At 38.1% G+C, this 25,463-nt stretch overlaps 1 protein-coding gene across 1 annotated transcript in view; it reads right to left on the bottom strand.

Moving 5' to 3' along the window:
- Positions 1-1,502: 1,502 nt before the first annotated feature.
- Positions 1,503-25,463, bottom strand: part of Nkain3 (sodium/potassium transporting ATPase interacting 3) — a 518,782-nt gene continuing 494,821 nt past the window's right edge. The window contains exons 6-7 of the mRNA XM_090338872.1: positions 16,222-16,292; positions 1,503-7,272 (exon numbers count right to left, since the gene is read on the bottom strand). Coding sequence (XP_090194998.1) covers positions 7,219-7,272; positions 16,222-16,292 — 125 coding nt within the window. The 3' untranslated portion in view covers positions 1,503-7,218. The remainder of the gene's footprint in view (positions 7,273-16,221; positions 16,293-25,463) is intronic.

Here is a 25,463-nt window from a genome sequence, read left to right as displayed (position 1 = left end):
TCAATCTTATCCAGAAGTCACTGCCCAGATCTCCTTTCAGACAGAGATGAATAAGCCCAGAACTACTCAAGCTCTGGGACTTAAGAGTGCACATTACAGACTGGGAACACAGAGAAAACTTCACAGAGGCCCCAGTGGTTCCAACTCTTGGGTAAACTTAATGGGGGAGGGGATAGGAAGGAAAATTTGAGAGAGTAACATTATCTAAAAGGAAAAACACTTTTTGCCTGACTTATATATATTTTTATTAGTTTCAAATAAAATACTCCCCCTGCAAAATAATTTGAGTTCTGTGTTCAATGGTTTTTCTTTGTGATGTGAAGGAACTTAACAATAATCAATGGTCTTAAAAATCCATTATATTGAACAAGTGGTTTAAAAATAATAAAGGTAATAATAATGTTTTTTTTGCCTTATGGAAACAATTTAAGTATGTAACAAGAATTTCTCTAGATTCCTTTCACTAAAGTTTTCAAACTTGTTGACTGATGTAACAATATAATATTCAGAAACTAATATTTGTTTAGAAACATGGCATAGAAAAGTGAATGCCTACAAAAAGTGAAATAAAAACTTATAAAAGTAGGCAAAATAACTGGATTAAAGGATGACAACTTATAATACAAACAAAAACCTCTGGATAACAAAAAGAAAGGACTTTATAAGGCAAAGCAAGTTTTTACTTTGTGAAATTTCAAGTGATTGCCACTTTTGGTTTAAAATAGACGTAAGAAACCAGAAAGGGAAAAGAGAAATCATAAACTAGTAAAAAACCAAAAAGAGTCTTGGAAGAAATTAAATGGTGAGTCAGGTAACAAGGAAGTTTAAAAAAATTATTTGCACACTCAATTCCCCAGGAAAAGTAGGTTTTAGAAGTGCCTACCACACCACGGGTAAAAGAAAGCTGTCTTGCTTGATTGTGGTGGCTGAGGACTATGCTTCCAGCATTAGAGAGGCAGTGGCTGCAGGATCATGATTTCAAGGTAGCCTGAGTTGTACAGGGAGACTGTGAACTTCAAATTCAAAAAAAAAAGTAAGCTATCATCATGACAATTGGCAAAAAAGAAAAAAAAACACAGTAGGGTCACATATTTAAACCAAGAGTAAAGGAAGAAGGCAGCAGCCAGAACCAGAGATGCTGGTGTTTGGAAAGTGAAGAGCATTGATTTGAGATCTGGGATTTCTTGTTCTCCCTGAGAAGACCAAGTCAAAAGAAACAGCAAAGCTGTCTGAATGGTAACATGTTCAGAGGCAAGCAAAGGGGAGATGAGGAGATGGAGGGGGAAGAAGGCAGCAGTAGAGCTGCCTTCCTGGCTGGGCACAATGGCTCACGCCTGTAATCATAGCTACACAGGAGGCTGAGATCTGAGGATCAAGGTTCAAAGCCAGCCTGGGCACAAAAGAACCTGAGACTCTTATCTCCAATTAACCTCTAGAAAATGGGAAGTAGGGCTTGGCTCCAGGGTAGGGCTGTAGCCTTGAACTGAAGAGCTCAGGGACAGGGCCCAGGCTAAGATCAAGCCCCATGACCCACAAATAAAAGAAAGAAAGGAAGGAAGAAAGGAAGAAAGGAAGAAAGAAGGAAAAAAAAAGAAAAAGAAAAAAAAGAGATTGCTTCCATGGCTGACCTGCAGCTCTGATAACTATCCAGGGCCAGACAAGGCTGTGCAGTCATGGCACAGATCTGGATGTGTTAGGACTTGTCACTGCTGATGGCCACCAAATGCAGCGGAGAGAAGATTTACCTGGCAGATTTGATGGCACGTGGGGCCAAGCCACTGAATACACCTGCCCTCTATGACATAGTTGAAAAATGGGGTGGATGATTCTTCTGGCTCTACCGCTTGAGCCTCAATACCACTTCTAGTTTTTTGCCATGTATGTCATACAGAGGAATCGAACCATGGTAGAGGCAAGCACTCTACCACTAGGCCAAACGCCTGGCCCCAAGGTTGTTTTTAATGTATGATGTGAACTTATTTCTTTTCTCATTTTTTCCACTTACGGTTAATCTCATGTGGTTACTGACTTTGTTCCCTGTAATATTGTATATGTTTATTTGTTTGTTTGAAATAAGGAAGGGAAGGGTGGAAAACAAGATGACTGGGAGGGGTGGAGGAGGGAAAGGGGAACAAAGACATGAGAAGGGGTATCAAGGTTCGGCAAGTAATGTACCCATTATCTGACAAATGTGACTGTAACCCCTCTATACATTAGCCCAACAATAAAATAAAAAACTATACTTATTACCCTACTTATGTAACTGTAACCCCCTTGTTCATCACCTTTTCAATAAAGATTTTAAAAATTCTTGGAATCTTCATTCCTGTCTTCTGCTCTAATCCTATTCTCTTTCTCTCACTTTCCTCTTCCCTTCTCCTTCTTCCTTCCTTTGTTCTTTTATTCCTTTAATTTATAGGTTCAAACCAAATCATATTTTGAATTCCTTGACTATTTCAACTTTTAAATATTTAACAGGCAATGAGATTTTTTCCTTTTTACCTGGTATCCAATTTTCTATAAATACCAAATATTTTATGACCACCTTCTAGAAATGATATTAAAAAATTAATCCTCAATAAAAAGCTAAGCTTTTACAGGAGAGATGCTACCCACAAAATTTAAGTTTTTAAAGGTAATTTCCCTTTTTGAGAATTATTTACTGATAAATATCATCTTTTAGTATTTAAAATATATCCACTCACTTCCTGAATTTCTGACCCTTCAGTTATTTGTAAATTCTTCTATTAGGTCTATTTTGTAGCTAACCATTCAGCTGATCACTTTTAAGCTGTATGTCTAATAAGCACAAATATTTCAGCACAACTCTTGGATATTTGGAAAAAAGTTACAAGTTCATTCTTGAACTGAAATGTGTTTTGTTAAACCCTGACAGTTTAAGGTTCCTATTTTTAAGTATCAATTATTTGCATTTTCCCTCCTTTATTCAGCTGCCCTTGAAAAAAAGCAGATGCTTTCTTAGGCTAAAATATCAAGTTAGAATACTTGCACTCTAATCAAGAACAAAATTTCTCCTAGCTACGTAGTAAAGCGACTCAGAAACAATAAGTATTGCCCTTGGTACACAAGTGGCTCACACATGAGTTTCAGGATCTGAGGATTAGGGTTTGAAGCCAGCCTAGGCAGGAATTATCTTCAATGGAGCACACACACACACACACACACACACACACACACACTTACAAAATAATCAGTTAGAGAATTTCTTTCCAGTCTACTGAGTATCTACATTTGAGACATCATCATTTTTTAATTGAGTATAAAACTGAAGGTCTGTTTAATCTTGGCAAAATTTCTTTCTAATTTGCAAAGACTGAAAAGAGCAATTTTGGTTTTTATTTGCTTCTCGATTTAGCTGAGTGACAATGGTTTTCCTCAGCATTGCAATGTACATGTTAGCTAGTTCTAATGAAGACAAATTCTGCTCAATCAGGACTGTCCCATTCATTAAGTGAGACAGATGGCAGGCTTCCCATATTTCGTTGGATTCAGCTTCTTGAAGCTGAGTGACTCATTTAGTGATGTCTACGGGAGTAACAGGGTTTATTTTTCTGCAGGAAAAAGCAAATGAGCCAATATTTGGGTGTTGTCAAGATAGTCAAACAAATGAGCCGACTACATCCAAATTTGGGGAGGTTTGGATATATGTTTTGTTTGTGAGACACCTCCAAAACAAAATGTATGTCCAGACCTCACATTATATGATTGATGGAAGCTGATGATTCTCTCATGGATGCTTCTCTAAAAGATCTTGTGATTTCTTTGATATGGCAAAAGGAAGAACTGGAACAACTCAGCCCTGGACAGCAACTGCCATTTTGAAATTAGCCAGATTATCCAGTAACTGCCAAGTATTGGAGCCCAACCCTGCCTTTATCTTTACTGCTTATCATAAGTAAGCAGAGCTTCTAAGTACTGGCCAGAAACATAAGCAATGAGGAGGATTTCATGGGAATTCATTCTAACTTACTTCTGATGAGTGGCTAAGTTTTGCAGAAAAATCATTAGGTACTCCGGAAAGTTATAACTTCATTATTAATAGTGGAAGATTACCACATGAGCTACAGTTATCACTAAGAAAAAGATATTCTCCAATTAATTATCTGCACCTGGACAATATCTAAGGCTGAGATGTATCTGAGAAGCACAAAGAAATTCAAGGAAATAAAAGAGAAGCAAAACTTGGTATGGCACTGCTTTTGTTTTGTTTGTTTTGTCAGTCCTGGGATTTGAATTCAGGGACTGGGCACTGCCCTTGAGCTTTCATCAAAGCTAGAGCTCTACCACTTGAGCCACAGCATCACTTCTGGCTTTTTCTGTGTATGTGGTATCAGGGGATTGAACCCAGGGCTTCTGCGTGTTAGGCAAACACTGTATCACTAGGCCACATTCTGGGCTTTTAACCATGTTTTCACTTGAGTTTTCTCATTTCATTGTAAACAACAAAATAGCAATGTAAAGTATTTAAATAGTATCATTATGTATGTGCTGCATTGTTATTTGATACTTTTTTAGTTTTCTAAGCTTTTGCAATAATAACACGATGTACAAATTTTGGAATACATTTTGGAATTTGGGGCACATTTGTCTTTTAATTAAAATGAGACTTTTAATATGAATTAATTTAAATTGCTTAAGCATGAACAACTTTTTTCCTACTACTTTTTAGGAAATAAGAGCGTTTGTTTCTATGGTGGCTTTGTTTGAGTAAACCACAAGAAATCCAGCCTTGGATTAACCTATTGCTCTGGAGTATTATTTACATATCACAATATGTAAATTCACTTCACTTTGCCTTGGGAGGATAGAATTTCTACTTAAAAGATGGCTCTACTTCAGAGATGAGGAAGACTCTAGTGCTCAGATATCAGGTCCCAAGGTCATGGTGGTTGGCTGCGACCAAAACCCCAATTATGTCCTCCATGTTCTTTTCCTTTGGCCACAGGTTTTTTTTTTTTTTTCTTTTGTGGGTCATGGGCCTTGATCTTAGCCTGGGCCCTGTCCCTGAGCTCTTCAGCTCAAGGCTACATCCCTACCCTGGAGCCAAGACCCACTTCCCATTTTCTAGAGGTTAATTGGAGATAAGCGTCTCAGGTTTTTTTGTCCCTGGGCTGGCTTTGAACCTTGATCCTCAGCTCTCAGCCTCCTAAGTAGCTAGGAGCCACCGCACCCAGCTTGGTCACAGTTCTTGTTCTTCTACACAAATACGTGGCTCTGGAGAAGTTCATCAAAGCTTTAGATTTCAGCTTCCTCAATTGCAGAGCGGTGGTTTGGATTTTTCTACTTTAAGGCATAGCTAGCTCTTCTTCATTTCTGAATCTGGGTTTATTCAGTAGGTTGCTTTGTGAAAGTTAGTTAATGAAAGTTAAAGAGGGTTAGCTGACCCAGCAGATACAATGCAGAGGTCAGTGAGTATAGAATAAGTTCCTAGGAAGCCACAGTGTTTGTCAGAACTTGAGCAACCAGGGCAAGGGTTTTGCATTAACAGTCTCATGTAATCTAGAGAAGGAAGAAAGGAAGAACAGGAGGAAAAGGAAAAAAGGAGAATCCGGAGGAGGAGCTTCTATACAAGTAAAAAATGAGTAATAATTTTCAGTGGTTTACAGACTTCTTAGAGAAGGGTGGTACATCAAGGATCTCTACTACACAAAGCACGTATGTTCCACTTTGAATCCCAGGGGAAGCTTTTGTTGTTATATAGAGTGAATAATAATGAAGAGGTGTAAGCAAGTAATGTGGCAGATATTGAGAAGAGGTGACTGTATATTAATCAATGTTAAAGTTCAGCACAATGGTTAACGATGAGAATGTGGCAATTGACGGATTAAATGGGAAGGAGGGAACTTTCTAAAGTGATAGAAATGTTCTATAATTTGACTGAGGCATTCGTTATGTGTGGACACTTTTTTTCAGAACTATTCACATTGTAGTCCTAATATTTAGACATTTCACCATATATAAATATTATTTAGGTTAAATGCAATCATGAAAAGCTGGGTGGCTCACACCTGCAATTCCAGCTACTAAGAAGGCTGAAATCAGAGCATTACATTTTGATGCCAGCCTAGGCAGAAAAGTCTGTGAGACAAATGAATCTGTGGCATAAGTAGTGGAGTACCTAGTGAAAAACCCATCTAAGTGAGACCATTGTGAGGCCCTAAGTTCAAGCCTTGGTACCAGCACCACAATAACAACAACAACAACAACAATAATAAACAATTGTGATATAGATTTAAGAAAGCCATTTTCCCCCAGAAAATTGTATGTCCTGGACTGTTTTCTTAGTATTGGGATAGAGCAGGAGAAAAGAAAAGTTCATGCATGGCAACACACAAGTGTTGTATTTAGGAATATTTAAAGGGAATTCCGTGATATTTTAAAATGTTCCCTTCAAATACTTCCAGAGTAAAGTTTCTGATTTTTGATTTGTGACTATGATCTCTCATACAGCCTGGGTGCTGAGCATTTTGATTTGACATAAATATGTGGAATTGGAGACAGAGCAGAAAATGCAGACCTGAGAGATACCCATGTTTTCTCTGAAAAGGAAGAGGGGGAATCTATTAACCATTTCACTCTTTCCTGCACCCAAGATCTTTACATATTTCAAAACACTAGAAGAACAAGATGCCAGGCCCAAATATGAAATTTTAGATTGCCCTAATACTGTTTAGTAGTTCAGGGAGTTGAGAACACATGTTTTTATCTTGTAGTGTTGAAATGATAGTCCATCTTTTCTGTCCATGAATGAACTGCCACAGGTTTATGTCATTTCTCAAGCCTCCAGACAACACTTGTCACTGCCAATCCACGGGACCTAGAAGAACTTCAGCAGCTGGTATCACTGTTTCACACCCCGCAACACAAGCTAATATTTCTCTTAGAAGTGATTTGTGGAAGGTTTGTATCCCCCCCACAGATTTTTAAAAATCATTTTTCATGCCTTGCATTGGATATTTAAAAAATTAAAAACCAATTTCTTTTTACCATTTACAAGTGCTCATATAAGAAGAAAATGACTGAAAAAATACCCACCCGAGCACCTAGTACTCATCTAACTGAACACTGCTAATATTACACAGGCTGTGAGTGAAGAACTCAGTGACTCATGGGAAAGCAGGAAACACAGTCATTGTCCAGGAGGGAGGTGGCACGAGTCAGATCCACAGTGCTGGCCCTCAGTGGTGCTTTTTCTCCCTAAGTCAAATCCAGCAGCCGGATTTCAGAATCAATGGCATTACTTATTTCGACCTAGAAAATAAAACATGAATTGCTTTAAACAACTTAAAAAATGAAAATCCTTTCTCTTTATCCAGGACTTTTGAAATGCAAACCAACTTCTACTTATCAGAAAGCCGGAATACTAGATTTTCTTGCTTTTCAGATTAGCTGTGGCAGTTGGGCTTCAAAGTATGATGCCAGTTATAGGGTCATTACTGTTGGATGGGTCAGAAGTAAAGATGAAAGAGTTGCATAGTGCCTATCAGAGATAACTTTGCCCTAATCTTCCAGCAGCATCCCGTGGAATGCTTAAACATTGTCCTTGTCTGGCTTTCATAGCACCTAACCCTGGACCTATTTCTCTTACATACACCTCTCCTCATGATGATTAATTTCATGTGTCAACTTGGCTAGGCAATAATGCCCTGATATTTGTTCAAATACCAGTTTAAATGTCACTGTGATGGTACCTTTTAGATGAGATGAGAATTTAAATCAGTAGGTGTTGTGTAAAGCACATATGTGAGTCTTATCTGATCAGTTGAAGGCCTGAAGCAGAGAAAAGACTATAAAGTTCTTGAGGGAGAGAGATTCCTGATGGAAAACAAATTTGGGCTACAAATTGCCTTTGGACTCCAAGTGCAATATTATATCTCTGTTGGTCTCCAGTTGGCCAACCTGACCTACAGATTTTAGACATGCCAGTCTCCATAATTGTGTGAAGTAATTTCTGTTTTTTGAAGTAATTATCATAATTTTTTGTGATTAATAGAAGGGTTACATTATTTTCACCCAGATAGAAGGTGTATAACTTCACAAACATTGATACCCTTTCTCATGACATGGTCCCCATTTCCCTCCCACACCACTCCCCCCCCCCCCCCCCCCCCCCCCCCCCCCCCCCCCCCCCCCCGCTCATCTTGATTTCCCCCATTCCCTATCCAATTTCAGATAACCAATTAAGCACATATAAAATATATTAGATAACAAGGTGAAATATTGTAACAATATGAGATAACCAAGGGATGGCAAAAGAGATGAGAGATAACATAGTTACATTTAGGACAACGATCACTCATTATGTGAAGTAATTTCTTAAAAAAATAATCTGCCACCTGCTCTCTTTCTGTCTGCCTTTCCAACACAAACCCCCAAACCTTAATATGCATGTTACTGATTCTATTTCATGCACTCACATATCAGTCCATGATTTTGGCACAGAATCTGCATATTCCAGATTTTGCCCTAAACAGGAAGCCTTGGGAATGTGCGGTTCTGATTTAGGAGCCTTGCACAAAATCAACACCCACACAGTAAGTGCCACCTACATCACCTCTCATGGTTCCCCTGTTGCGAAGTCTTAGCTAATCCAAATTCCACTCACCTTCGAAGATCCAGCGAAAATTTATCTCTGTGAAGACTTTCACCTCTCCTCGGGCATACTGCTTTCCAATCCAGCTACCAATACTCCTGTAACCAGCTGTGCCTTGTACACAGCTGTGCCCATAATGCTGCAGATCTTCAGCATCACAACTCACCATCCTCTTGTCTTTCCACCCAGCCATGGAAGTTTAAACCCTCCAACCCCCAATTTATAAGCATTACAACCAAAAAGACAGTGTCCAGGTACCTTATATCTCTATTCAGAAATCTCTTTTCTACTCAGTTCAGTAACTGTACTATGTTCTGTAATGGATTTGTTAGTCATAATTTGAAAATAGTTAAGTATTTCTCAACTTCTCAGTTTTACCTTGTTTTGGTAGTCACTTTTGTGAAAGTAGAGGGTTCACTCTTCAACACCTAGAGGCCTGGTCTCACTCTTATCTTCCTGTGACATTTCCTCTGCTCTTTGGTTTCTTCGTGTGGGGATTACATCTGGTTTCTTTATGTGTGAAGTTTATCTGTCTTCCCTACTACCACTTTGAATTTTAGCAGGGATTTAAATGGAAAGATAGACTTGTCTTTATTATTATGGGATTTTATAGTTTTAGGCAATCTCTAAGTCAGAAAGGACAGTGAACTTCATTTATCCACACAGTACATAAAGTCCTTCTAGGCTGAAGATAAAGCAATAGGTGTAGGTGTGTGTTTGTTAGTGGTAGGGTTTGTGGAGCTGAGGAGATCTCAGAGGATTCATTCCAATCTTCTTTCACGTGAGCTCTGCTTCTGAGGTGAGATCTAGTGGGCATGACTCAGATATGGGCTTCCTCACCTTGGAAAATAATCCTTATGTTCACTAGGCAGCATGAGAAGAAGGCTTCATAACATTCTGGGAGCAGAGAGTGAGGTTACATGGCAGAAGAAATGTCTGTGTCCACAAAGAGATAGGACAATGAGGAACCTCCAGTCCTGGGGGGTATTCTAGGTCCTCTTTTGTCTGCACTGATATCATGGCTTCCTAGTAAGGAAAGAGGTCTAAGGACTGACAACTGACAACCATTATCATCAGAAGATCCAACCACATCAGCCATACAAATTTCAGACCTTTCATTGCTACATGGTCACCATCAAATGACTATACATTAGCATAAGCTCTTACAGTAGTCCCTAAAATGGTGAAATTATTTCTCACGATGGATGGGAAAGTTGCTAATGCCTGTGAAAGGGAAAGCACTGGAAATCCAGGAAGGGGAAGGGGTCCTAATGCAGCTGCTGCTTTGCTAAGTAAGGCAGGCAGGGGAGCCCATCTCTCCTGGGGGAGGAGAGGACAAGTCACATGCTCTCAGTGCTTATAGCCATGATGCCTTTGAGGCGATGTAATGCCTCCATAAATGCCTTCCATTTCCAGGGCCTGATGATGATGCCTGGGAAATGGGACCCCTTGCCCAGTAATGCGAACTTCTCTGTGAGAACAGTGCAGTCACCTCACTCTTCCTGCTGTAGGGGACTGACAGCAAGGAGGGCCATGGGGAGTTTAGCTGATCAAGAATTAATGAAAACAGCACAAAGAAAGAATTTCCATTTTATTCATCTAGCCAGAGTTTATTAGCATTTAGCTGGTGATATATATGTGTGTGTGTGTGTGTGTGTGTGTGTGTGTGTGTGTGTGTATGTGTGGTTAATTACATATAATTCTCATGGGTTTTTTTTTTTGTTGTTGTTGTTTTTCAGACTGGCTTTGAACCATAATCCTTACATCTCAAGTTGTTGAGTAGCAAGAATTACAAGCATGAGCTACCAGTGCAGTGATTGCTGGTCTTTAAGTTTAAAAGCATATTGGTTCACCTTCCCAGCCTTTTCCTTTTCTCGCACACATGTGTATAACACACATACACACACACACTTTATATTTCCTAATAGTGTCTGATTTAGATATTATAAATACATTATGGTGTGATATGAAACTGATTTAAAAACAGGGAGCTGGGAGCATAGCCTAGTGGTAGAGTACTAGCCTAGCATGCATGAATCCCTGGGTTTGATTCCTCTCTACCACATACACAGAGAAAAACTGGAAGTGGTGCTGTGGCTCAAGTGGTAGAGCATTATTCTTGATCATAGAGTGGCTCAGGGATAGTGTCCAGGCCCTGTGTTCAAGTCCCAGGACTGGCAAAAAAGAAAAAGAAAGAAAGAAAAAGAAACAGGGCTACTGGCACAAAAGAGCTATTCTCAGGGAAGAGAAACAGACCTGCCTATCTCTGTGTCTGTCCCATACCACCATGGGCAGGAATGGATTTTCTGCCATCTTGGACTTTTAGAGACAAAGACCAGGCAGTAAGGACACCTTGAGTGACAGCAGTGCCAGATTGAGTACATTTCTTTTTTTTTTTTTGCCAGTCCAGGGCCTGAGCACTGTCCTTGGACTTCTCAAGGCTAGAGCTCTACCACTTGAGCCTCAGCACCACTTCTGGCTTCTTTCTACGTATGTGGTATCAAGGAATCAAACCCGGGTCTTCATGCATGCTAGGCAAGCACTCTACTACTGGGCCAAACTCCTGGCCTCCAACAGTGCCAGCTTGAAGTAAGGATTAGTCTCCTCTGTCTTATTAGCATTTAGTGGTGGGAACAGCCACTCAATCAGCAGTGGCCACATAGCTTATAGCAATTTTTGTGAAGAAAAATTAGCTTCCAGCAAAGGCAATCAGACAAGTCAAGAAAGAAAAGAGGAGTCAAGTTCTCATTTGTAAGTCTTAGAAAAGACTACTTAAAAGTGATGGGAAGAGTTCAGGGCTGATTGTCTTTATCAAATCTGCCTTCACTGAATTCCGGGGCATCTTCATGGAAATTTCTAGGATCATCAGATTTTGGCTCTACTTCTTCTAGACAGCTCAACTCTAGATTTCAGCTGCTATCTCCTTTTGATCAACTGCCTTAGTCTAATTATTTTCAAGGGACAGATTCCTGCTACATGGAGCTTAATTTTCCTATTACCCAGTTGCTAATCATTTTGATGGAAATACACCAGTCATGATTTTGACAAAAGTTTAATTTAATTGCTCACAGTGTTCTCTCAAATTCAGCCTCACTTTCATAGCTGTGAGTTTATACTATGCTATTTTTCTTCCCATGGGTAAATCTGTTTTTGCTAGTCATTTCCCTCTGGGGTCACTGCTGTGTCCTTGCCAAGCGAATGCATGAGTGCCTCCACAAAGCTTCACTGAGTACTTGACCCTTGGCTTGGAGCCTTTGCAATGTGTCCTGGTGAAATGTGGAGTCAGCATGTGGGGAAGTGGTGGGATGACCCCAAGGGGTGCTCGGTTGGTGTCAAAATGGGATACCTACTTCTTCACTGGTAGTGTGGCAACATGATAGACTCCTGCCTATGTGTCACAGTGTTTCTATAGCTTCAGGCACAAAGAGCATTGTTATTTAGTTGTCTAAAGCAATGTCTGCTTAATGCCTCATAGTGTCCTCTGCAGGAGCTGTCATTTCTGCTTTGCTTCAGCATCTGCTACCTTCTAGGTTAAGCTGCATGTATGGGAGAACTCTGGCAAACACTACATAGGATAGCCATTTTAACCCTATCCTCCATACCATAGCCAAGCAAGTTAGCTCCCAGACTGGGAGACACCTATTTTCTTCGTGTGTGTGTGTGTGTGTGTGTGTGTGTGTGTGTGTGTGTGTGTGTATTAGGGTTTGAACTCAGAGCCTTGTACTTCACAAACAACTTCAGTACCACTTCATCCATGCTTCAGCTCTTTCCATTTTGGTTTGTTTCTCAGAGAGGATCTTGTATTTTCGTGTGGGCAGGCCTTGGACTATGATCCTCCCATCTCTTCCTACTCCTGTGCAGCTGGGGTTACAGGCATGAACCCAGATACACAGTCCTTCTTTTTAAGATTATTTTTGAAAATCAGTTTTAGGGTCTTGATAAAACTTAGAAAAAGCACAGAGATTTCCTATACACAGCATAACCTTTCCCCCACCAGAGTGGTTCCTTTAGTGCTCTATTGTTACCAAAGCCAGACTCTTGTCAAATTGTCTGTGTTTGGACAGAGACATAATGACATATCACCACTAATACTGTGCTGTCCTGGACAGATGCCCTGTCATCAAGGTCCTCTGTGCTTACTTATCCCTATCTCTTCCCACCACACATCTAGGTAATTGTCTCCATAGTTCTGTTTTTTTCAACAGATTGCATAACTGTAATCAGACAATACGTAACCTTTTCAGTATGGCTTATTTTGTTTCATCACTTGCATTCACTTTTCATAAATTGATTTTTTTCAGCATAAAATAACCCAATCATCGGGATTACTAATTTTTATCCATTCATGTACAACAGGATAGTCTTGTTTTGTTTTGTTTCTCCCAAATTTTAGAAATTATGAGTAAAGCTGTAATCATCTGTGTGCAGGTTTCTGTGTGGACCTAATTTTTCAGTTTCTTTAGTAAATATTGAAGGAGCTTCATTACTCAATTGTACGGTAAGAGAAAGCGTAGTTTTGTACAAAAGTACCAAACTGTCCTGCAAAGTGATAGACTGGACACATCTCTTCTATGTTGACGCAGCATCTTCTTCTGGAACAACCTCTTCACTGAGAAGTAGCTGTTTCCCTTCAGCATCATTTTGTGTTTATTATTTTTGTGCCTGCCTCCTTCTGCTGTTGGACGCCAAATCTCAAGTGTTAGTTTATCTTTATACAACCAGCACCTAGGACAGTGCCTGGTACACACATATTTCAGATAATCAGTGAATGGATATATCATGAACTAAACTGACTTATTTAATCAATGGGGACAAGATGGCTTTGGTATTAGTAGTGTAAAAAGGAAGAGACAAATTGTGGAAAGCCAGACTTCAATGTGAGTCATCTCAGCTCTCCCGGCATACGCTTTCACCCACAGTTTGACTATGGGAGTATTGAAGTTTCTCCTGAACAATGCTGGAGGGTCACTGGTGAATGGTCTGTCAACTAAGATCTATTCATCTCATACTGAAAGGTATCTGTTTGTATATACATGCCTGGGGTGTTCCAAGGGTTTTTTTTAGTCTCCTTAATTAAGTCACCCTCTCATAGAAATTGGTTTTGTACTCCATGGGGATTAAACAGTTGTCATGAAAGCTAGAAAGCAGTGTTCACTCCTCTCTACCTACCAATTTAACACAGAAGGTTGGTTTTTTCTCTAAACTCTGTGCACAGCCACTGGGGCTGATATGGTAACAGTGTACTAGGAACAATGGTAATCCAATATGTACTGGTTATCAAAAGAGATTAGTCAGCTCATGCCTGTCATCCTTGCTACTCAGAAAGCTGAGATCTAAAGATCATTATTTGAAGCCAGCCTGTCCAGGGAAGACCAGGAGATTCTTACCTCCAATTAACCCTTTAAAAGCCAAAGTGGAGTTGTGGCTTTAGTGGTGGAATGACAGTCTTGAGTAGAAAGTTAAGGGATAGTGCCCAAACCCTGAGTTCAAGCTTCTGCATGAGTAATAATAAAAAAGAAAGAAAAAAAGGAAAAAGAAAGAAATCAAGCAGTAGAGGCCAAGAGTTGTGCTACAATATTTGCATATAGAGAAAGATCACAGACATTGACCTCTTAACTTGTTTCCTGAACAAAGATTTCAATTCAGGCCCAGTTTGATCATGGTTGAAAGATGTTCCATATTCATCTGACATGATAATATGCATACTCTTCCAAAGTAGAAACCTATTTGACTGCTTTTTGCAGCCTCTGGCTTATGCTACATTCAGCTGCTATGCTGTAAGTTCAGCACTGAACAGAGGCTGAGAGAAAACCCTTTGAGGAGATGGAGGACTTGATCAAAGCCTTTTACGTGATCTGAAGAGGATGTTTTATATATTCTGCATTCACAGAGGTGGAAGTTTCTTCGGAAAACATAAAAGGAAGTCACTTGCCCCTGGGGCGTTCCAAAGAACATTTTGCAGGTGAGTAGGTATGTGTGAATTCATTTTTTAATGTCATGAAACCCATTATCAACATCCATCAACTGCAGTTCTTAATCATCTTCTCTAATAGAAAGACCTGTCTTACATTGCACCATTCTTCATATCACAATATCTCCACAGTTTCCTTTTTGCTCTCCACAACAAGATGAAAGAACCCATTTGTCTTCTTATCTTATGGCAAATACATGAAGGCTTCTTGAGTTACTATGGTTTCAGTAATTTTTTTCTAATTTCCAATGTACTCAGCATCTTTACTATTGCCACAATCCCTGTCAAGCTCCTCAGAGACACAGATACCAACATTTGGATGACATTGTTTACCAGCATGCAGAAGCAAGAATAATGAGACGAGAAACTTGGTCTTGGGTGTTTTATAGGGCAATTGTTTTTCCAAATTGGATTTACTTTTAAGAAATGAAAACTTATTTAAATATTTATCATGTGACAAACTTAGCACTGATTACTGAAGTCTGTGTGATATGCTTCCTTTAATTCGTCCTTCCAGACTGAAATTAAATCCTTTCCCCTCACCCCATGCTAGGGAAAGCAGAGGAGGCAGTGCAGCCTGTGTACGGCTTTAGTCCTCAAGATGCTGGGAGACCCATGCAGATGTGGACAGGAACCTCTGGCAGAAATGGAATAGATGAGCCTTTCTGCCATATTTATTTTACACAATACCCTCCACCACCATGGAATTACATGTTGAACTAAATAGAAAGGATAGGAAGAACATTGGAGAAGGTGTACCTGAGTTTACGATCCAGGAAAGAAGCCAATCACACAACTTGGAGTGAGACTTTGACTCTTTCCAAATTCATAGTCATGAATACTAATCAAGTATTTTGTATATTCAGGAGATTTGGATGAGATAGCATATGATAGCTCATGAGAGCTCACGTTATTCTTCACATTCTTCTATTTGCTCCTCAGATTGTTTTTTTTTTTTTTTTTACAAATTGAGCAACTACTTTTATCTTCTTATTTTATGAATGGATTGACAAAGATTCCTTTCTTACTGTTAACTACACTTGGTGGCACTTTCTTTCCTGTTGCTGACTTTCTTTTTCTCCCTCCCCTTGTGTAGGGGCATAGCAAACTTGTTTCTGAACTTTTTAGGAAAATATTGGAATATGTAGAATAATACAAAGCTATACATGTGAGCTGTGTGCACTTTACATCATCCTTCCTGTTAGTTCATCCTTCTCTCTCTGTGGCAATATTACAGATGACAGAAGTCTCAGAGACATTGAAGAAAGCAGCCAGAACCCCACATGCAGAGCCTGGATGCTCACCTAGATCTTTCTCTCTTTTAAGACACACATCCAGTCTTCCCTTCTGCAGAATAAATAATAAAGGTTTTCAGTTGCAATCATTGTGATGTGAAATTAACTATGGGTAAGAAAAATAAGGCAAAGCATCATATTAGAAATGTAAACCCCATCACCCACTTCAAGTATTTTCTGGGATGGAAAATAGTGATGGTGTTGGGTTACGTATGAAAGGTGTGTTTTAGATATGAGTGAAAAGTTAAAGAAATGATTAGTAAGTACTACTTCCAAATTGCTGATGGTTTGGTTAGTTTCAGCCAGGTTAGAGGATTAATATTTTCTATGCCTTTACTTACAGGTTTAACAGGCTTTAACTCAATATGATCCTGGTAGTAGGAATGTGTGTCAAGTCCACCTATGAAATCAACTGAAAATACAATAGCCCAAGTTGAATAAATGTGGAAATAAAAACACATATGATACTGTTTCATGTTTAAAGTAGACTATATGCATAGGATTAATAATAGAATCTATATACTAATATAGGAAAATGAATACTTAGTATGAAAGCCTACTAAAATATTGTCAGTTATGTAAAACGTGTGGTCATTCTCATAAACACAAATTATCTGGGCTCATAGGATCTGAAAATTACAATTCTTTTATCTTAGGGTAAAAAGCTGACTTAGTGAATAATAAAATATGTAATTATAAATAATGTGTTTGTCCACATACATGAAGACATGGCTTCTTTTCCCTATATATGGAGATTGATCTATGTATCTATGTATCTGTGTATCTATAGATCTATTGATCTATCTATCTATCTACCTACCTACATATCCATCCCATCCATCTGTCTATCTTTTATCTGTCTATAGCTATCTGTCTGTTTTTATATCCATTCATCTCTCTGTCTGCCTGTCTGTCTACACTTTGTCTCTATGCTTTTTTTCCTCAAGGTACCTATGAGGAAATAGGAACTTGTTTTTTGCAAAAGTTTTACAAATTCCTGGGTAGTATGGGTCTTGTATACCTTGTAATCTTCCTAATTTATTTTTGTTTTGCTCACAGCCTCAGTCTTTCTCCTCAATTCTCTATTTCAATGGTTCACAGGAAATACTATTTTTGGTCAAGCTTTGATTGTGTGATAACACTGTAATTCAACAGGTATGCCAGCACATGAGGTCACTAACTTTTCAAGGGTGTGTGTGTGTGTGTGTGTGTGTGTGTGTGTGCTAAAATTTACAGTATGAAAATATTGTATTCTATCTTGATTTAAGCAGGCATTGTAAGATCCTTTTTTTTAGAGAAATGATTTAGACTACAAGTTCTATTGAATTCTTGACTATCTGTGGCCTCTCTGTACAGTAAGCCTTGGGCAATCAAAACCTTACCAGTTCACTGAGCAGATAGATTTAGGTGCTCAGAAAACAATAGATGAAGAACATCTTAGACATCCTTGCAGGCAGAAGAGCCTAAGCCTATGCTTTTTCAAGTAGATCACCTGTTACCAGGACACCACCTTAAAGAGAGTTGCAATGACAAGTTACCGTATCTGAGACACAGAAAGATTTCTCTTTAGAGATAAAAGAGGAAGAAAAGGGATTGGGTCATTTCAGAATAAGCTTTTAGTAGACTAGTTATCCAGTCAAATATCTGCTCCTTTAGCTTTTTAATAATAGGTATTTTGATGAGTAGAATTTTAGAAGGAAAAGGCACATTGATTTAAAATTGAACAATATATAACTATGTACACACACATATTTATGCATATCTAGGACTATAGTGGTTCCGTTTCTTAAATTACATTTAAGAAAATAATATTTCCAAAAACAAAGACCCCATATATCCATATACCTCAAAGCATAAGAAGAAAGAATACTGCTGTGCACTGATGGCTCATGTCTGTAATTCTAATGACTCTGGAGGTTGAGATCTGAGATTTGTGGTTTGAAGCCAGTCGGGACATGGATTTCTGTGAGAGTCTTGTCATCAATTAACCACCAAAACCAGAAGTGGAACTGTGGCTCATGTGGTAGAGCACTTGACCAGCAAATAAAGCTCTACAGGCCCTCCTGAATTCAAGCCTCTACTACTGACACATATGTTCTCCCAACGCCCCCCTCCAAAAAAAGAAAGAAAAAAAGAAAAAGAAAAAAAAGGCTACACTTTCCCCAGTCCACACAATTAATACACCCATATATTATTCAGTATTAATATTTTCATAAATTTATTTACAACTTTCTTCTTATGCTTGATAGAGTCTTCTGGCAAGTTGATTTTAAAACTTGAGTTTGCCAGTCCTATAATATATTTTTTTTAAGTTTGCAAAATCTGGTTTAATTCAAACTGAGGAGGGGAAGGAAGCACTGCTCCTATAATGCTTTAACTGAGGAAAGAATCTCCTAGTTGGTACTGCAAAATCCCATGCAAGTTCTTAATGTGTGTGATGTGTATGATAAATTTTAGCTCAAATATTTTCCCAAGCTTTGGGTATTTTTTCTTTGGCAAAATTTTTATAAGGCCAAGGATGTAAATTGTATCTATGATTGTTTTTTTTTGAAATCAAAGTTAGATGCTGGGAAATTCTCAGCCCTCCCAAATCAACTTCTTTTCACTCTGCAACAGAACACAATTTCTCCAATTAAAATCAGAGCTCCCCTAAGAGTCTTTTCCCAAGGCAAGGTATTTCAAACAGGAAATTATAACAATAAGGGATCAAATCTTGTCAGATATTTGAGTTTTAATAGTTAAATTGGCCCTTTTTTGCTTTTGTGAGAACAAATCCAAATGTTTTCCTTTAGTAAGATTTTAACTGCAGGAATTTTCTCAAATCTGTGAAAGCTGATATTAGGGAAAATTTTACTGAAAAATTAATTTTATTTTTCAATTGATCTTTAATTGTAGTCCAACTAAATTGTAGAAGAGTCATTTACAAAAATATTTCTAACTATAAACAAACAAACAAACCACAAGGTGAATCTTTAATGTTTGATTGATACAGGAAAGAGAAATGTGCCCTTCTTGCTCTAACAGTCTTTTCACTTGTTTCAAACAACATCTTTATCATAGAAGTATATTCATTTATTTATTCAACATATGTGTGTAAATGTATTCTTGAAAACTAAGGTTTCTATTTCCACTGGTAAAGTATTGTAGTGTATGGAATAAATCACATTTGTATTAATACTCTTATATTCAAAATGAATTGATATGACCTGAATGATATGATAAAATAACTTTAAGCTCTCTCTTATAAAAGGCAGAAGCCATCAATTAAACAAAAGTATTGCAATATTATTGTTGTCCAGTTAATAATTGCCCATGAAATTTAATTCTGTATATAACTCTCCATAAGTTTCTTAGTAAGAACACTGTGTTTTTTGGATTTTCTTATTCATATATTGTACTTCACCAAAATTTGCATTTCCATTATTTCCACAAATACATTTTATCTTGGATACTTGCTATGGAGCTAACATAGAATTTAAAATATTGTTAGAGGTTTATCTTGAACAGACTGACATTAAAGAGGTTTATTTTGATGCCATAAATTTATGTAAATTAAGGACTTTAGATTTGGAGTTTCATTTTAACTTTGATGCTCCAAATGCTGAAGCACATCGTTTCTAGAGAGCATTCAGGCTGTCCTTTATGTTTAACTCCATTCACCAACTTACTAGAAGGTAAAGGTTTTGTTTTGGACCCAACTGAGTGTTGCCTTGTCACTGAATAGAGCCCTTGAACTTTGAATTTGGCTGGGAGAAAATACAAGACTCAAGATGATGAGCAACAATTTAAGTAATTCTTACTGTGCTGAAAACTGAACTCACAACTTCCCACACACGAATCAAGTGCTCTGCTACTAAGCTATACCTTTTGTGTTCTTTGGCTTATTGTTATTTTTACTAGAATGTAATTAGGCCCTTCTAATAGGTACTTAACAAATTGTAGCTTTCTTTTCTTTCTTTCTTTCTTTCTTTCTTTCTTTCTTTCTTTCTTTCTTTCTTTCTTTCTTTCTTTCTTTCTTTTATTGCTGGTACTAGGCTTAGAACTCAGGGCCTTGCACTTGGCTGGTACTTTACCACTTAAATCACACCTCACACTACCAACCTGACCTTTTGCTGACTATACTGCAGATGGAGTCTAGTGGACTCTTCTGCTTAGGCTGATACAAACCTGGAATCTTCAGATCTCAGTCTTTTGAGTAGCTAGAATTGTGAGTTACTGTACAGCTGCCTGGGCCAGTGATGGTTTGGAACTCAGGGCCCTCTGCTCTCACTTGACTTTTTTTTTTTGCCAGTCCTGGACTCAGGGCCTGAGCACTGTCCTTGGGTTCTTCTTCTCAAGTTTAGAGCTCTACCACTTGAGCCTCAGCACCATTTCCGGCTTTTTTCTATGTATGTGGTACCGAGGAATCGAACCCCAGTCTTCATGCATGCTAGCAAGCACTCTATGACTAGGCTAAACTCCCAGCCCTGACTTTTTTGTTGTTGTTGTTGGTCATGGGGCTTGAACTCTGGGCCTGGGTACTGTCCCTGAGCTCTCCAGCTCAAGGATACTATCTGACCCCTTGAGCCACAGCACCTCTTCAGGTTTTCTAGTGGTTAATTGGAGATAAGCGTCTCACAGACTTTCCTGCCTGGGCTGGCTTTGAACCGCAATCCTTTGAACCTTAGCCTTCTGAATAGCTAGGATTATAGGCATGAGCCACTGTACCCAACGACTTTTTTTTTCTTTTGCACATGTCTGGTTCCATTCAACCCATATCTCCACTTTTATTTAGTATTTATTTATCTGTTTATTTATGTATGTATTTATTTCACTTGTTTATTAAAGGTAAGAGTCTCATGGAATTTTTTTTTTCTAGCCAGTCCTGGGGCTTGTACTCAGGGCCTGGGCCAGTGTCACTGAGCTTTCTCAAGGCTAATGCTCTACCACTTAAACCAACAACAATGTTGGTTGCATAATACATGAACCTAGAAAACTAGTAAGGAAAGAAATTATTTGGCTCATGGTCAAATGTCTAAGAATATGGTAGCTTCTGACAAGGGTTTTTGTATTGCCTCACAAAATAGGGAACAAGAGCCAGGAAAATGAGAGCCTGGGGAAGAGAATACAATGCTAGAAGACAGAGTGTTTTATGGCTTTTCTCTGAACCATCTGATCATCTCTCAAAGGCCTCACCTCCTAAAATCACACAATAGCCATCTAATTTCTCAGTTTGACATCTCATGCTTATTAACTATTGATTTCCAAAATTCCAAGAGCCTTCTTTAGTTTTCTATTATACAATGACTTGTGAAAATTCTCCTAGTTTCTTCTCCGTCTTTTCCAGAAAAGCATTCTGTCTCTAGTGAACTTGCAAGAAACTTGGGATTCGTTTCCTCTATGGAATGAAGAACTAATATGGAAGAGTAGAAATTGATTCATCAGCCACATTTTGAAGCCTACAGGCTTTACCTGCTATGCATACTAAAAGCAAATTTGTACAAGCAGGTCTCTAGGTTTGGAGATGGCTCAGCAGATAAAAGAAAACCCAGGATCAATGATATTTGTGGCAGTGTGTCCTTTGTGTGTGCACATGTGTGGCAGGATATGTGTGTGCGGGGGGAAGGGATGAGGCATGACAAGTTCATTAACTTTTTCTTTAGCTTTTGGCTGGCACTGTTTTTATTCTCTATTTTCTCTTCCAGTAGCACACACCCTGAGGATAGCTCTGTCTCTTAGCATTTCATGTCTCTCCATGAGAATCTTTGCAAATGGGATATCTCCTTTGTACAAAATGCTAGAAGTGACTCTTTCCTGTTTTCAGTGTTACTATTTTAGATGTGATGATATGCTTTAGTAAGTTAGCTTTGATTCTTGCGTCTGGGAAGCAGCTGCCTGTGTCTCTATCCCAGCCCTTTGATGACAGCAACTATCTGTCTTTGCTCTGGGCTCTTTACTGTAAGTGTTGTCTCATCTTTACAAAGATATTCTTAACACTCATACTCAAACATAACACATATGCACTTTTAATGTTGATTTTCACATTTTTTTTCTAATGGAAAAAGTCACAAGCGATTTTTTTTGGTCTCTTTGGGCTCCATCTTCCATAGTATATATACAATTGTTTTCTTTAATGTCTCAGTTCTTGGAAAGATACAAATTGTGCCTCATTTCATTACAGTCCATATTCCCTCAAATGAATCTTTCCCAATAGCCCAGTATTTGGGTACAATTGCTGCTTATGACTACCAACAACTATTTGGCTTTACTCTAGGCTCTCTCCAAAATTTTTATGATTTTTCAGTTACTCTTTGTTCAGATTGATTTGACAGAAGGCCCCCATGTTTTTTCTCTTTGTATGAATTATTATTCCTTTGGAAGAACCTTCTCTTCTGGGTAAAACAAGAATCAAAAAGTATTCCTAAACTCATCTCACTTTTCTGTTTTTGGTATTACACTTTTAGCTTCATTTAGCTATGCTTCTGGCTTTTGTTCCTTTTCTGATTTCAGATGTTTCCCCAAATCACAGAATTGACAGGCTCTTCCCATTTAAAATTTTGTAAGACAATGTAATGTCAAAATAATGGGATGATAAGTTTGTAGACTCTCTTTGGGGGCAGTGAAGCAGAATAGAATGGCTAAAAGGAAAATCATGTTCAAAAAGGTACAAGACTGAAAACAGTCTGAGAATTTGTCTAAACAGCTCTAGATGAATTCTTTTTCCATATAACAACTTGTTAAAATAGTTATCTCATTTTCCCCAATACATTTTCATCATTCCTTTCTTATGTTTTACTTTGCTCTATAAACCAAGTGACAAATACTTGCTATCTTTAAAGTATATAATTCCTTTGTATTGTCTGTTTCTACAATTTTGGACATTTCCTCTCTGAAATATTCTTTTCTTTTTTAATAGCCTCTGTTGTTACTTTTGGTTCTTCCTTCCCTAAGACAATCCTCATTTTCTAATGCCATTTCCTCCCTGAGATTTCTTTTTTAAATCTTTTCCTCTTTCTATGAATTACTGTTCCAAGAAAATGGAATCTGATCAGATCATTCCCAACATTAAATTTATTCATTGGTTCCACATTATCTGGCAAAGCATCATATGTGGTATGCTTGAGTGGGTACTGAAGTGACAAGATATCAGCATGGCCCTCATTCTCTGTATGTGCACGCGCTTGTGTGTGTGTGTGGTGTGTGTGTATGTGTGTGTGGTGTTTGTGGGCACATATGTGCATGTTGCTGAGGGAGAGTATTTTGGAAATGTCACTTCTTGTTAGAAAAACAAGGTATTCACCAGTGTGTGTTTATAAATGTTGACTTTGTATGAATTTCAAATATAAAATACGTAAGTACTCATTGGTGTAAGATAGAATCCGAGATAGAATCAAGGGCTGAGCTACAATTCTATTAGTAAATTAAACAGACTCAACTATTTATGACTTTTCATGTAATCCAGACTCTCCCAAGGTCTTCCTTTCTTTTAGCTTTTGTGACTTCAACACTTTCTCTGGCTTTTACAGTGCATAGCCTTTGCTGTTTGTTCTCCTGGTGATATGATGCCCATTTATGATTATGTCTAAACAGTCTGAACATTCATGTTCTGTGTATCTGATTCACCCTCTATAAGCTGCTCACTATTCTGCAATCATGTAAACATCTTAAGATTTCCTCGGAAAGAGGTGACATTTTATTTATCTCTGTATCCTTGTGATCTTACACATAGAAATCTCCCAATAATATTAAAACAATTTGCAGAATGTTAGTGTATCATGCTGGTAATCCTAGCTACTCAGGAGGCTGTAATCTGATAAGCATGGTTCAAAGCCACCCTCAGCAGAAAAGGCCAGGAGACTCTTATTCTCAACTAACTAGCAAAAAGCTGGAAGTAGAGCTATGGCTCAAGTGCTAAAGTGCTTGTAGTGAGCAGAATAGCTCAGAGACAGTGCCAGGGTCCTGAGTTCAAATCCCAGGACTGGTTCTCTCTGTCTCCCTCTGTCTCTGTCTCTGTCTCTGTCTCTGTCTCTCTCTCGCTGTGTCTCTCTCTTTCTCTCTGTCTCTCTCTGTCAGTAGGTATATAGATGGTTTAAAGAGACTTCAATCAAACATGTCAGTTTAACCCAATAATTTTCTTGAGTGAATAAATCAACAAATCTACAAAAGAGTAACAATTAAAGGCTGTCCAAACATCTGAAATAAATAATAATACGATGGATCTGGATTATAGACTATAATTACTTTCACATATGGTCAGGTTGATGACCTCACTCAGAACAAGAAAAGATGCAAATGAAACAGCTTAGTCAAACAGTCAAACACTAAAAGGCCTTCCAGGGATTGACATCCACCTAGAATATAGAAAGAATATAAAATGCCATCAGGTTTAAAGAAGCAAGTGGGATATCAATCAAGTGTCTGTTGATCTAGGTGAGAAGCTAGTACCTTGCTCTGAAGAACTAATCTGAAGGGGACCTTGTTTATGCAAATCTGATGGCATCTGAGTCTGAGTGCTGTGAATGGCTCCATTACTCACATCTGAAAGGTATGGAAGAAGATGTACTTTTGTGCCAACAAATGAGTGTCTGCTTTTCAAATGACTAGAAGAAAAGAAGAATCTCCTTGACATTTAGGTCCTGCTTCCTATCTAAAACTTCCTGAACAGGTAGCATTCACAATTTGAGATACTTACTTATCAGAGATGTGTATTTCTCACTAGAGATAACAAAGTAAGCCAGTCCCACTGTGTTAATACTCTTACAAACTAGTATTTAAAAAAATCGTCATTCAGATAATTTGTGTCATACTGGTTTGAATTATTTTTTGCAGTTCTTAGTAAATTCAGATAGATTATGGTAGATTCAACAGATTCATCCTCTAAAATCAATTAAAAAATTTTAGCTAGATTAGATTACTGTGCTTTTAGTTTCAAAGCCATGAGAGAACTTTATTACACCTATGTGATGTTTAAGAAAAATTGAGCCTTATTTTATACATATAAGCTTATTTTACTAGATCTACATGGTTTGCTTAAAAATCCAGGAAGTATTCTGTTTATTAAGATGAATATTTAAAGAGTTTCAGAAGAGTGACATTACAATTAATTCAGTTGGGAAATTTAAAGTGGTAAATTAAACACCATTTAAAGAAATTTAAACTAATTGATTTAAAATAGATAAACAGTAATTGAAGGTATAATGAAATATTATCCTTAAAATGGATATTCTGGCATATGGTATAACATGGATAATCTATGAAAACATGACATGTGAAATAAGCTAGACCAAAAAGGACAAGTATTGTGATATGAGGTATCTAACACAAACACTTCATAAGGATAAAAAATGGAAAAGAATTTATAAGAAGTTAAAAGCAGGGGTGAGGGCCAGAAGTTTGGCCTAGTGGTAGAGTGCTTGCCTAGCATGCACAAAGACCTGGGTTTGATTCCTTGGTACCACATACATAGAAAAAAGCCGGAAGTGATGCTGAGGCTCAAGTGGTAGAGCTCTAGTCTTGAGAAAGTCCAAGGACATTGCTGAGGCCCTGAGCTCAAGCCCAGGACTGACAAAAAAAAGAGCAGGAGAGGATGAGATATTTACTTAAT

This window comes from Megascapheus bottae, chromosome 9 (genome assembly GCF_031878675.1).
Source record: "Megascapheus bottae isolate mThoBot1 chromosome 9, mThoBot2.hap1, whole genome shotgun sequence".
Classification (NCBI taxonomy): domain Eukaryota; kingdom Metazoa; phylum Chordata; class Mammalia; order Rodentia; family Geomyidae; genus Megascapheus; species Megascapheus bottae.
This window is presented reverse-complemented; position numbering and strand designations above follow the sequence as displayed.